The sequence below is a fragment of the Podarcis bocagei genome, assembly GCF_964188305.1.
Source record: "Podarcis bocagei genome assembly, chromosome: 7".
NCBI lineage: Eukaryota > Metazoa > Chordata > Lepidosauria > Squamata > Lacertidae > Podarcis > Podarcis bocagei.
This window is the reverse complement of record NC_138132.1, coordinates 44,892,648-44,910,190: the sequence shown is the minus strand read 5'-3', so window position 1 is coordinate 44,910,190 and position 17,543 is coordinate 44,892,648. Positions and strand designations below refer to the sequence as shown.

At 41.9% G+C, this 17,543-nt stretch overlaps 1 protein-coding gene across 4 annotated transcripts in view; it reads right to left on the bottom strand.

Moving 5' to 3' along the window:
- ADAMTS18 (ADAM metallopeptidase with thrombospondin type 1 motif 18) overlaps positions 1-17,543 on the bottom strand; it is a 103,728-nt gene that overhangs the window by 28,073 nt on the left and 58,112 nt on the right. For 2 of the 4 annotated variants that reach the window (XM_081202688.1, XM_081202691.1), the window contains 8 exons: positions 17,297-17,434; positions 16,061-16,214; positions 12,763-12,858; positions 11,291-11,439; positions 4,898-5,070; positions 3,490-3,620; positions 2,152-2,275; positions 964-1,208 (listed from right to left, as the gene is read on the bottom strand). In XM_081202688.1, the coding sequence (XP_081058814.1) occupies positions 964-1,208; positions 2,152-2,275; positions 3,490-3,620; positions 4,898-5,070; positions 11,291-11,439; positions 12,763-12,858; positions 16,061-16,214; positions 17,297-17,434 (1,210 nt within the window). The remainder of the gene's footprint in view (positions 1-963; positions 1,209-2,151; positions 2,276-3,489; positions 3,621-4,897; positions 5,071-11,290; positions 11,440-12,762; positions 12,859-16,060; positions 16,215-17,296; positions 17,435-17,543) is intronic. The other 2 variants (XM_081202689.1, XM_081202690.1) reach the window with 2 other exon arrangements.

The following is a 17,543-nucleotide window of genomic DNA, read 5'->3' as shown; positions in this document are numbered from 1 at the left end:
AATGACTCCCCATGTCCTGCCTACTTTAAACATCCATATACTTATTTTGCTAGTAGTAGCAAGAGGAGGAAGAGGAAGAGGAGGAGGAAGAAGAAGCTGTAGTAGTAGCTGTAATCACCATCACCACTGAACACAGTTGAACTTACTTCCAAGTTAAGATGCACAGGTTTGTGCCTTTAGTGTTGAAAGTACTTCATGTCAATTATAGTTTAGTAATCTTTCAAACGGACGCGGGTGGCGCTGTGGGTAAAACCTCAGCGCCTAGGGCTTGCCGATCGCATGGTCGGCGGTTCGAATCCCCACGGCGGGGTGTTCTCCCATCTTTCAGTCCCAGTTCCTGCCCACCTAGCAGTTCGAAAGCACCCCTAAGTGCAAGTAGATAAATAGGTACCGCTGTATAGCAGGAAGGTAAATGGCGTTTCCGTGTGCTGCTCTGGTGCCGGTTCGCCGGAGCAGTTTCGTCACACTGGCCACGTGACCTGGAAGTGTCTGTGGACAGCGCTGGCTCCCGGCCTCTTAAGTGAGATGGGCGCACAACTCTAGAGTCGGACACGACTGGCCCGTACGGGCAGGGGTACCTTTACCTTTAATCTTTCAAACAGCTATCAGAACATCTTCAACATCAATATGAACTGCAGAAGTGAATGGTGGCCTTCAGGCTGACACATGATCTCCCCCCCCCCCCACCGGAGCATCTGAAGTTACCCAAGTATTTAGGCAATGGAGGAATGAGGGCAAACACCCCTCACCCAGACCGGCAGGAACAATATTCTCTAGAACACCCAAGACTATTGTCTCATACCTCTGTAAACCATGCTTTTAAACCTTCCAGCATGACTATGCTAACAATCCTAAACAGGAAAATGGCTTCCTGTTCTTTTGTGTGATTTAACCTGTTGGGCAGATACTGCACCAAGCTCAATTTGTCTGCATCAAGAAAAGAATGAGGAGAAGAAAGCTTACCTCAAATATGAGTGTCTCATTAGTTGGCCCAGTTGCAGAGAGCCTCTCTGGATGGCTAAACGAGCGCTGATACTCGAACATGGTCCCAGCAAAATAGAATTTCCCAGGCCAATCAATTGTCCAGTCTTTTGTTAGGTAATATTTTTTGCTCAAGTTGCGCACTGCAAGGTAGCTGCTAGACATCTGCACTTCCTGTATTTCAATGCTGCGGGCTCCTGCTGGAATCGTAACAATGGGGTAATAATCTAAAAGTTGGAGAAAATGTAGGATTTCATTCCAGTTGTAATGTAGGATTTCATTCCAGTCGTAAAAGCATTTCCTTTTAATCAAACCAGAATATCACAGGCTTTTTTCTGTTGTAAAAGGTAAGACTATTATCCACAGATCATGGACCTTATCAGTTCTGCTCTAGGCAGGTAATAATTTCTGGTAATACAGAACCCTACTTACAATTTTCTGGCTACAATATGGCCATAGACAGGCAAGGCTTTGGGAATACAAGCAAGAACCAGAGCAAAATTTCCTTTGGGCAGGTTCTTGTAGTGCTGGCTGAAGGTGTTTGTGTTGGTCCACATGGATGCCCAGCACACATCTCACAGGGGGCATTAATTGAGAAGGTTGCCACCACGCTAATAAAATTGGTGTTTATTATGCTATTAGTATATTGCAGTTGTCTTGGCCTTTGGCTAACACAAAAAACTTGTTTAGTTGAATAAAAAATGAGCAGTGATATCCTTTGGACATCACAGGCCATTGAGATGCAGGCCTCAATCCACCTAGCAAGAGTGGAAGAGAAAACTTTATGATCCAGTTTTGAGGGAAGAAAGGGGGGGAGGGGGTCAATCATCCAAAATGACTAAGGTCCAACCATGTAAATTTTCAGTGCTCTATGTATTTGTAGAATTGCCATTGCCTCTCTTTGGGATGAGATGGGGCTGGGCAAAAGGTTGGTAGGATGATCTACTTTTGTCGGTGGAAGGGTGAGTTTACCTGTGGAACCAAGAAAGGGTCCATTTTTAGGACAACTCTATCTCTGTGGAAGGTACAGATTTGCTGTTACATACACTTCTAACTTTTATCTCACCTTTTATCTCATCTCGGTTTTCCACATCAGGAATCCTGAACTATGAGAAATCACAGTGCAAAGGAAGATATACCACAAAGTCCTAGCTCAATGGGTTTTCTTACCATTAGTTCTATGTTGGGTCAAATAATGGCCAGAGAAGAACTTGCATGTTGAATTATCTCCTTTGCAAACTCCACATGCATCCAAAACAGCTTTAGATCCAAGCTGACGATCGCACCCAACTTGCTGCAACAAAGAAAACATGAGTACATTAAAAGGGTACTGTCAGGGAACTGACATCGGAGCCAGAGGCAGAGGGAAGGCTCTCAAGTGATGCTGGAGAGGGACCCAGCAGGGAGAGAGGCAGCTCAGCTGGGGAAGGAAATCAGCGCAACACCAGGGATAAAGGGGGGCAGATGGGGGAATCGGCGAGAGGGCTCCAGGACTCTTCGCTGGACACCAGCCGGGAGAGCACGGGTCCTCCGCTACCCACACCCTCCCTGCGCAGAAGACTTCCACGCAGGGAGAGTAGGAGGAGACTTGGCGTCAAACAACTTTTATGCTGGAAAAGGTTTAAGAAACGCCCACTGACAGATTCTGCTAGCGACTGAGGCAGCCACGAAGTGAAGGGCTGTCCAGACAGGAAAGGTTTAACAAGCCAACTTAGCCAGGAGTGGCGGTAACTTACGCACGAGCAACCCATATTCATTACAGGTACGTTAGGCTGTTAGGCTATTCCCCCCCTCCCCAAGCTTGCAAAGTTCATTTTTAAAAGGAACAAGTTCTAGTTCTAATGCAACATATCCAAAAAGGAATTAATTCTAGTTTACATTTGTTGCTTAACAAAATGAACAAGTTCAATTCACATTCAGTTCAGTTCACAGTTCAATTCAAGTTCATCCAAATTGTTCTCAGTCGTTTTTTTCCAGCATTCAGAAGGTTACAAGCTGCTGTGCTGAAGTAAAAAATATACTTAAGGCTAAGGGGGGAGGGAACACATCATGAAATGTGAATTATTTCAGTTATTTTCCCCAACAGTTATGATCTTTCAGCTTAAAGGTCAAATGAGTCTGAAGAAGAAGAAGAAAAATACATGTAAGAGAATGAACTACAAGATAAGGGGAACAGGGGTCTATAAACAAATTTCAGCACCTTTAAGCTACAGCTCCCAAAATTCTTTGGAGAAAACCATGAGTGTTTAAAGTGGTATCATAGCATGTTAAACGTATATGCAGAAAAGGCTCAGTTCGATTCGTTCATACAGTCCTGTTTGCCACTTGGCTGAAACTACCTGAGTTTTCAGACAAAGATGATTTTCCATTGCCTGCTACCAACATACTCTTTTTTTTAACTGGGGGTGCCATGGATTGAAGGTGGGACCTTGTGCATGCAAAACATTTGCTCTACCACTGAGCTGTAAAAAAGCAAAGTGGCAAAGAGAACTTTTAGCTTAACCTTACTTCACAAATCCCATCAATGCACACATCATCTTTGTACAGGGAGCAAGGGGTTCCATCTTTTACTCGGTTGGACATTGCAAAGAAAAAGTCAAAGTCTTCTGCAGTGCAGTATAGTTTGCAGCGATCTTCCTCTGAAAAGACATTAAAGGGGCAAATTATGGAGTAGAATTATTAAACAGTGTTGCCATTCCATCCTGGAGATGGATGACAGCACAAGGAATAAAATGGACAGAGGTAGCCAGAACATTTGTGTAATTAATAATACTGTTTCTGAATGGTCAGTAAATTGGAATATACCTTACCACCTGGCCACACCAAGACTAATCCCTCCCCCAATTCAAAATCAGGGACAGGCAGAAGTCTCTCAGCCTCACTTACCTCACAGAGTGTTTGTTGAGGGGGAGGAAGGGAAAGGAGATTGTGAGCCGCTTTGAGACTCCTTAGGGTAGTGATAAAGCGGGATATCAAATCCAAACTCTTCTTCTTCTTGCCATGTTATCCTCACAACAAACCTGAGGGTTATGTTAGGCTGAGAGAGAATGACTGGTTCGAGGTCACATAGTAAACTTCATGGCTGAATAGTGATTTTAACCCTGATCACCCAGGTCTTAGTCCACTTAATATCCCTCAAAGTTCATGGGCACTTTCCAGCCAGGAAAAACACCTAAGGATGCAAAGCTGGGCTAGTGAGGTATGTGGCCAAAGGAGAGGCTGTGTAACTAGGGAGGAGGTGTGGCCTGGGAAGAGTCCTGAGAGACAGATAGAGGCCTGAAGCTCACTGCCTCTGCTGTTGGATAACACAATATAATGGGTGGGGTATAAATAAATTATTATTATTATTATTATTATTATTATTATTATTATTATTATTATTATCCCCCATATTCCTGCTGGGAAAACTGAGGGTGAAATGGAGTGGTTCCCTAGGACCACCTGGGGGGTTCATGGCAGAGGTGAGATTCAAACTAGGGGCTTCCTGATTTGCAGCTTTGGTTTGTATCTAACTAAATGCTACTTAGTATTGTCTCATGGAAATTAATGAACTTAAGCTATTGATGTCCACTTACTTCAAGGGGTCTGTTTTGATAATGACTAGCATTAGCTGCAACTCTCTGTCTCTTAGCCACTACATTACAGTCATTCTCCTCCAGCTACATCTCTCTTTATGGACTGTCAGATCAAGTAAAGCTTTAGATGCCTGATCTTTCATAAGCAACATTTCTCTGTGTTGCTGTCAACAGCTTATATACTGCTGCCGCTGTTGTTATTAAGGATTTTATTGTCGATTTTCTGTAATTTGTGGGAGAGTGTCTTGAGGGTCTGTTATGATGGCAAGGCACGGTGTTAGAATTTTGAATAAATAATGCAAGACATATCAGAAACTGGTTGCATGCTGTTCCTGGCTTACCTTCCACTTTCATGTAGGGCTTCCACTTATAGTACCATCCACGGAAAGGTTTGCTGTTATATTCAGCACACTGTTGGGCACGGAAGTCAGGGCTACTAGACATGCATGGTTGAACATTGCAAAGCTGATAAATGCGACTTGAGCCCTGACAGAATTTGCCACCGTACTGAGGCCTATGGAGAAAGAAAAACATTTTTGCAAGACCAAACACAGAGCAGATGATCAACTTTTACATGCATATCATTACAGTGGTACCTTGGTTTGCATAAGTCTTGGTTTGCATATGTTTTGGATTACAAATAAGTCAAACCCAGAAGTGCATGTCCCAGTTTGCAACCTTTTTCTGGATTACAACCCATTTTTTTGGATTACGAACAATTTTTTTTTTGGAGGCCCCATTGGCGAAAGCGCGCTTTGGGTTACAACCTGTTTTGGTTTATAAATGGACCTCCAGAACGGATTATGGTTGTAAACCAAGGTACCACCGTATATCTACTTCAACATCAAAATAAAAATTCTAATCCAAGAAGCTTTGTTTCAGATCCTGTGTTTTGCTTCATTAATCAAAACAATGAGGCTAGAACATGCCATCCGGTAAGAACCAATATATGTTCAACAAAATCATTTCTTACCTGATAGGTCAATGCATCCTAAATAAAATCAGGAAACACTCTCTTGTTTTGGATCAACTTATCTTCCAGGTCCAGGATGTAAGAACGTAAGAGAAGTCTGCTGGATCAGACCAATGGCCCATCTAGTCCAGCAACCTGTTCTCAAAGTGGCCAAAAGCATTCTCATCCCACTTATGGCTCCCAGCAACTGGTATTCAGAAGCAATCAACTGGTATTCAGAAGCAATCCTACCTCCAATTGTGGAGGCAGAGCATAGGCATCATACCTAGCAGCCACGAATAGCCTCATAGTCATCAATAGCCCTCTCCTCCATGAATTTGTCTAATCCTCTTTTAAAGCCATCAAGGTTGCTGGCCATCACTGCCTCCTATGGGTTCCATAGTTTAACTATGCACTCAATGAAAAGGTACTTCCTTTTATCCCTTCAATTGATGTCAGCATGTGAACATAGTAAGTTTCCTAATCCAGTCAATCACTGAACATTTATTTATTATTTTACACTTAAATAGCTTTGGGAAGAGGAGCAGTGGTAGAGGGGTATGAACTCCCTCCTATTTCTTTTATCTATGGATTCAACCAGAATTTGTTTGCTGGTAGGGCAGAGTCACTATGCTAGCCTCCTGGCTTGTTGGACACCTTAACTTACTGGGGGAGTCAGGGACAAGTGTGTGGGGAGACCAGCATATGTAGCATGTAGCTGTATCTCGAGTGTATCTCAAACACATTACAGCTGTAGGGTGATTGTTACCAAGATCACAATACACAGGGAGGGGTGATTTATGCTTTCTCTCTTCAGCTGTAACACCCATACTTCTGAATATTACTGCAAGGCACACACATGACTACAAGGCATAGCTGGAAAACCAAGACATTTTAAAATAATATAAAATAACAGGTTATTATGCAGCTGTAATTGGCCAGAAATAATTTGGCTCCACTGGTCAGTGAACTTCTACACATCATGCAACTTTTCCTCAACTGACCTAAAGAAGCTTCTCCCACAGGTCTGATTACACAATGCATTCATTGAGCAAGCAAGATGAATTTTGTTCCAGTTTTGTTTTTGTTTTTTGTCTTCAAATGTCATCAACCACCCAAGCATGCATTCTAAATGCACACATGTCATGTAGTCAGCCCTGGGCTAATCTTGGTTGACCTGATACAGGACCCCTTACATTATATTAAATTGCCCTGGTACATGACAGGGAGAAATGTTTCCAAATTAACCCACCATATTTACTCAACAGTGGTGCTCAAATCCCTGTATAGATAGTTACCACTGAATGTTAAGTCAGTTACATACAACAGAACAGAGGCCCTATTTTGATGTATTAGAAATACATATCTCTTAATATCCTATTCAGTTGAATCCATCATGGGGGGAAATTGTTAACATATGTAGGACAGAAATCCAGGTGTGTGTGAGATATATATATATATATATCCTCTGCTCAGACTCAGCATTATAATTCTTGTATTATTACAAAACAAGCTGGAACATGTTTCCATGGTTTGTGTGCCTTGAAAGCTAGAATTCTGATTCAGAATATCCTCTTGCAACCACTGGAAATTGATTAACATTGGATCTAATTTTTTATTAAATGTGAAGTTCTTGGTTCTGGCCTAAATTCTTGCAACCCCCTCCCCCGATCCCACCCCCCAAACAGCCTCTTTATGAATCTGAGACTGTGCAATAGTAAGCATCTTCGTCTAGCAGATTGATCATGGTATATACTGCATATTCATGGTCCAGTGCCCACTTGATCAGATTCAAATAGGTCCTAGTAATCTTTATGCTGCAATAAATCTATTAAAACTTTATGGTGCAATAAATCTGCAAACCTTTAAGATGCCACCAGACTGTCTTACTTTTACTACAACTTGCTCACATTCTGAAGTCAGAAACATTTATTTTTTGGAGTTTGTAATTATCAGTGTGGCATAATGGTTAGAGTCAAGGGTGCTAACTTGAATAAAATATGGTGGAGGGGGCAGGTAAGCCCCACCTCACATAACCGAACACAAGATACAGCACATGCCTATCAACTTTTGGTGGCCCCCTCAAATATTTTATTGGGTGTGTGTGTGTGAAGGGATCTCAGCCCTTAGGAGTTGGCTCCTATGGTTACACTATTGGACTAGTAATCAGGGACCCCCTACTAAGCCATGCAGCTGATTGGGTGAACTTGGACCAGTCATGGTTGACATGTCTAACTATATCACAGTGTTGTTGTGAAGACAAAATGGGGAGAGGGGGGAACCATGTGTGCCACTTTGATCTTCTCGTTGGAAAGGTGGGATATAAATGTTAGAAATAATGTAAGTTGAATTAATAAACAAGATAGGAGCTTAGGCTGCAGTCCTATGTACATTTAGCTGGGAGCAAGCACAACTGAATTAAATGGGACTAAATTCTGTGTAGATTTTGTTAAATTCTGTGTATTTGTTAAAGTCCCATTTGAAGCCATCCTATACTTAGGATGGCTTCAAATAGGACTTTAACAACTAAAGAGGGGCATAGATCTGTCAGTGCCTCTTAGCTCCAAGAGCTGAATGGAGCTTCCTCCAGGTTCACAATCAGTAAATCTTTGAATACCAGTTGATGGTGTGAGGAGGGAGAGAGACATTGGGGGGAGCCTATTGCTTCCCTGTGTTGCATTGCTTGAGAACTTGCTAGAAGCTTTTGGCTGGATTCTGTGTGAAACAAGATGCTAGACTAGATGGGCCTTCAGTTTCACCCGCTAGGCCTCTGCTTACATTCTTATGGTCTATTAAAGTCACACCTCTTCAAAGTAAGCATGGTCATGCCTGGGCTATTAAAGCTCTATATTTTCTGTATAGAGTCAAAGGTTTATGGAATTCCATGCTTGCACCATCCCTCCAGTATTAGACTAATTACTGTTTTTAGTTGTACACTCCAATTTCATTTGCAGCCCTCCTGATCACTCATCAAGCTACAGCATGCAGCAAATAAAAAGTACATATGTTGAAGCTATTTTGTTGCTTTGGTAGATTTTTTTTTTTAAAAAAGTACAAGCACATCTAAAATTGCATTCTAATATTTTTGTGAACAATACACTATTATGCAGCAGGTAAGACTCAATCCTACATATATGAGTTACTATGAACGTTTGTCTCCAGGGCTCTCTTCATATTCTTTACAGCCAAGCTATTAAATTATGTAATCTATTTCTTTCTCAGAGAAAACTATCTCGATTGTAAAATGTTGTGATGTATGGGAAACAGATCCACGAATTTACACTACAGCAGCTTGTACGAACATAATGATTTTAGCAAATCTGCATAGTTCTGTTGTACTGTGGATGACCTCCAAAGGTGTTTGGTGCTGTAAGGTCGTAGCTAATGCCATGAGATGTTCAGAATACCAGGGCCAATTTTCTTACAAGCTCAACACATTCCATTTATATTGTACATTCTAATGATAAAATTGCTGATTATGCCAGGGGGGGAAAGCTAGAATCATAACTTTAAACACAAAAGGTTATGAGAAATGGTAGGCTCAGACAACAGCCCCACAATAGGAGCCATGTGGTCACCATGTGGTAGGAATCAATGGAACTAGGATTTTCTGTATATGCAATGAACTCCATAACATGTACTAATTGGACAAAACAGAAAAATGAGATTTATTTATTTATCTGGACCTTTTCATACCACCCTTCATCCGAGGATCATACAGCAGTTTACAATATAGAAACACAAAAAGACATAACATAGTAACAAACAAAAACAATACCCCCTTCCTCTGCTTACAGTTTAAAAGCCCATAGATTCTTTAATTAGCCAAAGGCCTGAGAGAATAGGAATATTTTTGCCTGGCACCTAAACATAAGTAACAGAGGTGAGCCATCCACGAATGCTAATGAATCATTATGGCACAAAAAAAAGATTAAAAGGTTCCTACCAAGTATATGACAATATTAATTTTCTGCCACCACCATAACTCAATGGAGTGATGATTCTATCTCTCAATGGCATTTTACTTCAGAAGCTTGATGCATTTCGTACTCATTTTATGATTAGGAGGTTGAGATCCAACCATTCAATATAATACTGAAGTTTCATGTCCTCAACAAATATTTCCACCATGAATTTGGCTTTTCGCAATAATTCCATGGGAGGGGTCCACTGGTCATATAACATATATATGTCTGATCTACATGTGGAGGGAGGAAACCAGATTGAATCCAGTGTCCCTGTCCCCCAGACACCATGTTTTGATTGTCTCTGTATGCTCAGAGATCCTGCAAAATGTTTGATCAGTGATCTTTCAGAATGCAGTGTTCTGAACATGTGGCATGTGCTAACACAGGCTTCCTCAACCTCAGCCCTCCAGATGTTTTTGGCCTGCAACTCCCATGATCCCTAGCTAGCAGGACCAGTGGTCAAGGATGATGGGAACTGTAGTCTCAAAACATCCGGAGGGCCGAGGTTGAGGAAGCCTGTGCTAAGGTATGTTCACACATTGCATTTAATGACTGTGTAATCTGTGTACTTGTGTACACAAATAGTTGAGCTATATATTCGTACTGCTATTCACATGTAACATTCAATGAGTGCATTATGTTCATGTGTAGCTGTACAAATCAATGTGAGTACACTCTTTCACAGTTATACATACAGCTTGTACCTGTGTAAGTGTAATGCCTGAACAAGCTTACAATATACAGAGATCAACAGTGGGACAGCAGGGGTGATCTTCCTTCTCTCTTGGCCCCACTTGCACATTGTAGGGGGTATGTTGTGAGAACTGCCCTACAATCCTAGAGCTAAAGCTAAGCAGATCTTAGCTTTATATAATCCTCTATATTGCCTGGCTGCAAGCCTAATTTGAACAGAAAGCTGAATATGTGTAACATGCAAACAAATAACTAACTAGCCAAAATTAGAGTTGTCTGGACATGCCATAATCCTGATAGGGTTTAAGATCTACTTCTTTCAGCTCTAGGTGAATTATCACTAGAAAGAGGGATCAACCAACATCAGACACTGGAGCAGGTGCTCATACCAGAACCCTCATAATCCATAAATGAAATGTAATCTACTGCAATCCTCTCCATACATAGCTGACGCAGCATGAGAAACGGCATTCAGCTCTGAATGAAATATGTCACACACTCAATTTAGTTGAGACTCCACAGTTAAGAGATACCTTCTTCAGAATTATCTTATGAGGCTGTGTCATTTAAAAAAAAATGAATCACTTGACATTATTCTTTTGCTAAGGAATTGATGTGAAGGAATCTGTGGTCCTCCAGATGTCAGGTGTTATAAATGTGCACCCCCCCCCTTCACCCCCAATTCCCCATGTTTACTGGAAAGGTCTGATGGGGGATTCTATGTTTTCAACTTAATACCTTTGGGGAAGGTCATAGCTCAGTGGTAAATCTAATGATGTCTCCAGGTAGGGAAGGACCTCTCTCTGAAACTGTGGAGAGCCACTGCCAGTCAGTATGGGAATACTGAACTAGAGAGACAAACAGTCTGGGCTTCATATAAATCAATTTCCTGTGTTCCGGACCCTCCCATGATTGGTGAGACCCTACTCTTCCTTACCCTATGCTCTTTAAACATTTGAACATTCAAAACATTCAAATTTGGTTGAATCCATCCCATAAACATTATAAAGGGGTGTGTGGGTGTGGGTGTGTAAACTTAACACAAATATTTACTTTGCCACCTATCTTGATAGGATACAAATAATGATTAAAAATAATACCTTTTCATATCAATGTCTTACTTTGGATTATTGCAGTGTCTCTCTTGGTACGTGACTCCACCCCCACAGGTCCGAGAGCAACTGGACCACTCAGACCACATAGACCACTGGCCATTAACAGGCTTGGGACCATGGTCTCCATATTGTACACATTGACCTCTTCGACACCACTGTAGGAGATAATGTAGAAAACCAATGCTTTGTCAGTATCTACCACGATGGCTGGGTAAGGTTGAAAAAAGAACCAGTTATAATCAGTTATGAACCACTAGAGTGGAAAGGAAGCTAAGGCAAAGAGTAGGTGGCAAGAAAATGGGGGAACTGGAATTAGTGGCAGAGATCTGAGTGAATGCACTTCCTATCCCTTCCCAACCATTGTCCCTGTCCTACCTTTAAGGTCAAAACAGTCCCAGGTGAGCTATAACCAATGGAGGTTGGTTCCTTTGGGACAGGGGTCAGCAACATGTTGCCCATGGGCCAGATGCGGCCCACGAAGACCATTTTACCAGCCCACGAGCCACCCCTGAATCGAGCCGCCCACTTGGTGAGTATCCCATGCGCTGCGCTAAACCGGCACAGCGTGGCGCAGGGACTCACCGGGCTGCACCGGAAATTGCATCTGCACATGTCCAGATGCCGAAACTTGCTTCTGCGCAGGTGCAATTTTCGGGGTTTGGGCATGCACAGAAGCAATTTTCAGCGCTGCAGGCATGCACAGATGTGATTTCCGGTGTCATGCTGTGCCAGTCCGGCCCAGGGACTATCTCCATGGGAGTGATCCAGCCCATGGCTGGTAAACCTTGCCGACGCCTGCTTTGGGAGAATGCCTGTGATCCTCAGATAAACTGGCCTGTTATCCTCAGATGAAGGACAATATAGAAATTTAAAATAATTGCTCCATCAGCCTCAGTCTGTCCTCAGCCAGAACTCACCTGCTTCCTTTCTTACAACCAGTCCAGGAGGTGGTTCTGGCTGTCAACTTCCTCCTCCTTAATCTCAGTGTTGCCTGTTGTAGAACTCAGCAAGGGGGAGGATAGGAACGAAGCTAGAATTAGTTGACTCTGCCTCTCATTGGCTCTGGCTCCACCTACCATTTGGGCTCCCAGCTTTCTGCCCTGGCAATGGGTACCAGCCGTCACTGGGTATAATAATACATTAGGGTCGGCACACACATACAATTCAATGTGCCTAGATGCAGAATGTGTGTGCCATTCCTAGATCTCATCTGGGATGTTTATAACACTGTTGAGGACAATACACAGTGGATTTTATGTGCATATGCCTTTTCAGAACATAGGAAGCTGCCTCGTGCTAAATTGGTTGGTCAGCCTCAGTACTGTCTATATTGACTGGCATCGGATCTCCAGGGTTCCAAAGAAGGATCTCCTCTGGCTCTGCTTGGAAATTCTTGGGTGGGACCTTCTGGATGCAAAGCAGGTTCTCTACCACTGAGCTTTGGCCCTTCCCCCACTTTTGCAGCCTTAGTGACTTACCATGCCTATCCCACAGGGTGTTCCTTCTGCGGCTGGCATAAACTTTGTCTCACATCGATGGCCTACTTTATGGCACCACAGTGATTTACATATATCCTGAAATTTATAAGAAGAAGAAGACACTCCCATTAATCTCAGTCTTTCCTGACTGGAAAAATCCAACTTGTCTATTCTGATGTGAATAAGAGGCCTGAAATTTATATAGGTGCTTGTGTACTGTCATTATTACAGTTTCATTTCATTTTTTTCCATTCAATGTTAACAACAGATAACCAAGAAACCCAATAAAATCAACAAAATCAAATCTTTGAGAAATCTAGAATATTCACACATACAAGCAGATGACTCTTACCCCCCCCCCACCAACACATCATCATTTGTGTCCATTTTCTTTGAACTGTCTGCTTTGCAATGCATTGTAATTGTCACAGGTTATTTCTGTAGTCTTAGATCTGTGATAACTCATTTTAGTCAACTTCAAGTCTTCCCATGCTGCTGCTGTCACTAGGGATATATGAACCAACCCGTATTGCACACTAACTTACTTTCCCAACTTTTCCTCCTCTACAATAATGCCATCAAGGTATGATTTGGGGGCAGAAGACCTTGAGGAAAGAGCACCCACTCTGCTACTGGGGTATAAGAATGGGACCAAGGAGCCCTTCATTTGGAAAGCTCTAGTCTGGAAAGCTCCAGTTGTGCTCTCCTGCTTAGGTCTTGTTTTTGTCCTTCCTATACACATCTTGTTGACCACTATGAGAACAGAATGCTGGACTGGATGGGCCATTGGTCTGATCCAACAGGCTATTCTTATGCTCTCCTGAAAAGCTTTCCCCAACTTGTGCACCAGTCTGATCCAAATGCATGCTTGACTCATATTATTATTGTTCTGCTGCTTCTCTTTCATCAACATTACTATCCAACTGGTTTCCTAAACAAATCCCCTCATGGCTATTTTGGATTCCATACCTTATCCTTTGCCCACCCTGCCTCTTAACAATTCAAGCTGCAGCAAAGGCTTCTGCTTCTCCCTCCTTGAAATTAACAAGATCCACCCCTTCCTCCCCATTATAGCTGCCAAAACTCTGTCCCCTACGTCTTGTTGTGGCTTGCCTCAAATACTGCATGCTCCTCTTCTCTAGCTCTCTTTTATCACTCCATTTCCTCCACTCTGTCTAAAAGCATGAAACTGTATGCCTCTCCCCACCCCCTGGCATCCTGTGTTCTCTTCCTCTCCTTTCATAGATGCATTTACTCTTTCATATCAGTCTTTGACTTTGCCTAGTATGCTCTTATTGCCTTCCTTTTCCCACCTCCTGCTGGTCACCTCTCAGTGCCTGTGTCAGCTGTTAGATTTGATTTGATTCTATTCATTTAGGAATCAATTGAGACCAAAGTTTTAAATCTCTAGCAACCAGTGTTAGCATAGGAAAACCACCAATATCATGTTACTGCCAATAATTAATTTGTGAATTGTCATGATGCTATCTTATATACGTATAAACTTTGCTTACAGGTGTCACAAGCTGTATTTGATGACTGCCATGGCCTCTTGGCTCTAGAATCTGCCTCAACAAGAATTACACACCAGATGTTGCTTGTTTCAAGCACGTTTTTCCAAACAGTAACTTGAAATAGTGGAATGGGTTTTAAGATCAGAATCCAGAGGTATATTTTTGAAATTCTTTCAAGGTAAAACTAAATATGGATTTACAGCAAATTAAACCGGAACTAAAGAGATGTTGGAATCCTGGTGCAATAAGAGGCTGCAACTGTTCCACTCTGCTCATAACTAATTTTTAACTCTTTCCCCCCCTAAACCCAAGTATATGAATGTTGTTGTTGTTTAGTCGCTTAGTCATGTCCGGCTCTTTGTGACCCCATGGACCAGAGCACGCCAGGCACTCCTCTCTTCCACTGCCTCCCGCAGTTTGGTCAAACTCATGCTCATGTATAATATTAATGTATAATATGTATAAGATTAATCAATTTAATGAAGTTGTGCTTAATTAAAGGCTTTTGCATCTTATTGATTGCGTTATCAATTAGATGAGAACTCAAACCAAAGCATGGGAGTAGCATAATGGCTAAAAAACTGAGTTGTGAATCAGGAATTTCCTGATTCAAATTCCATCTCTGCCATGAAATCACTAGGTAGCCTTGATACAAAGCCCCTCTCTCACACACCCTCAGTCCCCAATCTCTGATATACGGTTCTTGCAAGAATTAGAACGTAAGAGCTTTGATGGATCAGGCCAATGGCCCATCTAGTCCAGCATCCTGTTCTCACAGCAGCTGACCATGCATATGGGAAGCCCCAAAGCAGGAGCTGAGCTCGACCAAGTTCTGCCAGAAACTGATACAGTGGTACCTCAGGTTACAAATGCTTCAGGTTGCAAACACTTTGAGTTACAAACTCTGCTAACCTGGACGTAATACCTCGGGTTGAGAACTTTGCCCCAGGATGAGAACAGAAAATGTGCACTGGTGGTGTTGCGGCAGTGGGATGCTCCATTAGCTAAAGTGGTGCCTCAGGTTGAGAACGGTTCCAAGGTACCACTGTATTCAGAAGCATAGTGCCTACAACAATGGAGCTTGAACATAACCATTGTGGCTAGGAGCCCCAATAGCCTTATCTCCCACAAATTTGTCTAATCCTCTTTTAAAACCATCCTAGTAGGTGACTACCTCTTGCAGGAGTGAATACCATAGTTTATGCACTGCATGGAAAAGTAGTTTCTTTTGTCATCTAGCTATTTCATGGGAAGAGCTTTCTAGAATTGAAAGTGCTTTACAAATGTAATTATTATCACTTCCAGTAGCAATAGTAGCATTACTACTACAGGTAATGCCATTTTAGACCTGGATTACGCTATGCAGTTTGCAAGCATATCTGTAACATCCCTTTTTCTGCTACAACTATGCACTGCTTAAAAAACTGATTGGCCTAGTTCCATCTTAGGCAAGAAATCACACTAAAATATTCTTAAAAGCACAGTGAAGCTTGGGCATCCCCTGCTCCTCTATCCCACCCCCCACCCCCCGTTCATTGCAATTAGATTCTGCATCCTGTAAGCACAATCTCGCCCTGCAGCTATGCTGGACCACCTTGACTTCCATCCAAGCCAACACCTTCAAAGCAGGCAATGGCTTTGCCAAATTATTTAAGATTTAGAAACAGTGCAGACCCTGGAGCTCATTGGAACCCCTCCACTCATTCATAATCTTCCCATTTATAATTCATTGCTATTCCTCAGTGCAAGTTCTAACGTCTGTCTGGAAGATGCGAATCTCGTACCTTTACAAAACTCAGATTGCAGAGTTTTGCTTTTGCTCCAAATTGCCATTTGCACTGGGTGTCAGCATCATAGATCTGTCCTGGGAGTTTATCGGGGTATTTGTATTGTCCAGCTTGTTTGGGTTCATCTATCAGGCAAGCTGCTTGAGCAGTACTGAAGGGAAGGAAGGAAAGCATCTGTTAAGAATACATTTGCTTAGGGGGGTTTTTTAATCACATGTGGTGGTCTAAGCGGTTTACAAGAATAAAAAAACAAAACATTAAAATATGGAGATCCATCATTAAAATTCACAAAATGACAGTCCCACTAAAACATTAAAATAGAAATATTTGTAATTTATAAAATACAATAAAGCAATCCAATTAAACAACACAATAATTGAAATGGGAGACTTAGATAAGGAGCTCAAGGGACTTAATTATTTCTTGCTCAAATCACATCCACATGTTTTCACCCATAATTCTATTCTGGTCTGTTTCTGTATTAGTCTGGTTTTATTATATTTTATTTAAGTCTCTAAGAATATGTATTTAAATATTACTTTATTTTTCCATATAATTTTGATTGAAGTTTTAAAATTATAAGAAAAGGGGGGGGATACAGAAATTAAAAGAAGAAAAGAGAGAGAGGATACTGTGTAGGGAGGGCAGTATATTGCATCATGAGTACAGCAATATATTGTTGAGTTTTAACAAACACTTTCACATATGGGGGGGCAGTATATACCATAATGTACTCCAACAGACTTGCAAGTCCCACTTACTTTTAAACATTTCATTATTCCTGTCTAAATAAGTGTCCGTGTTAATTTAATTTAATTTAATAATTTAATTTAATGCCTTTTGCTTGCTTGGCTGAACAGCATGTGAGTTTATGTAGAAACTAGCTAACTGTACAAAACTGGCCCCACCCACCACTGGCATGTAGCCAGGATTTTTGTTAGGCTGCAGGCTTTTCTTAGGGGGGCAGGCTTTTGCTGGGGGAACAGAACCTCAGATTTGTATTGATTTTTATTGTTTTATTGACAGCTGCTCCCTGCCCCCCCCCCCGGGCTATGCCCATGTCAGTAAGGAATAGGACCAACTGGGACATTCAGCTAGTAGGTGTGACCCCAGTATCCTGCTCAATGTGATGTTAATCACTTGATTCACTATGCTCCAGTACGGTTTTACTTTTCAAGGCTATCTTCCTCAGTATCAGAAATCAAAAAGATGCCCTTCCAAGCTGAAGCCTACCTGAGAAATTTGTTGAGATACTGCCGGCTGCATACTGACCACGAAAACACTCCATTGTTTCCCGTGAGGGTGGGAGACATAATGTTGCCTTCGGCTTTTCTGCAAGGATTCCCTTCTCCATCATGAATCATGCCAAAACTAGAAAGTTCCAAGATAAAACAAAAACAAAAGCAGAGGCCTTCACAATGTGTAAGGACAAATGATATGGCAATGGTGTGGTAATGCAAATTATTAGACTACTTCATGA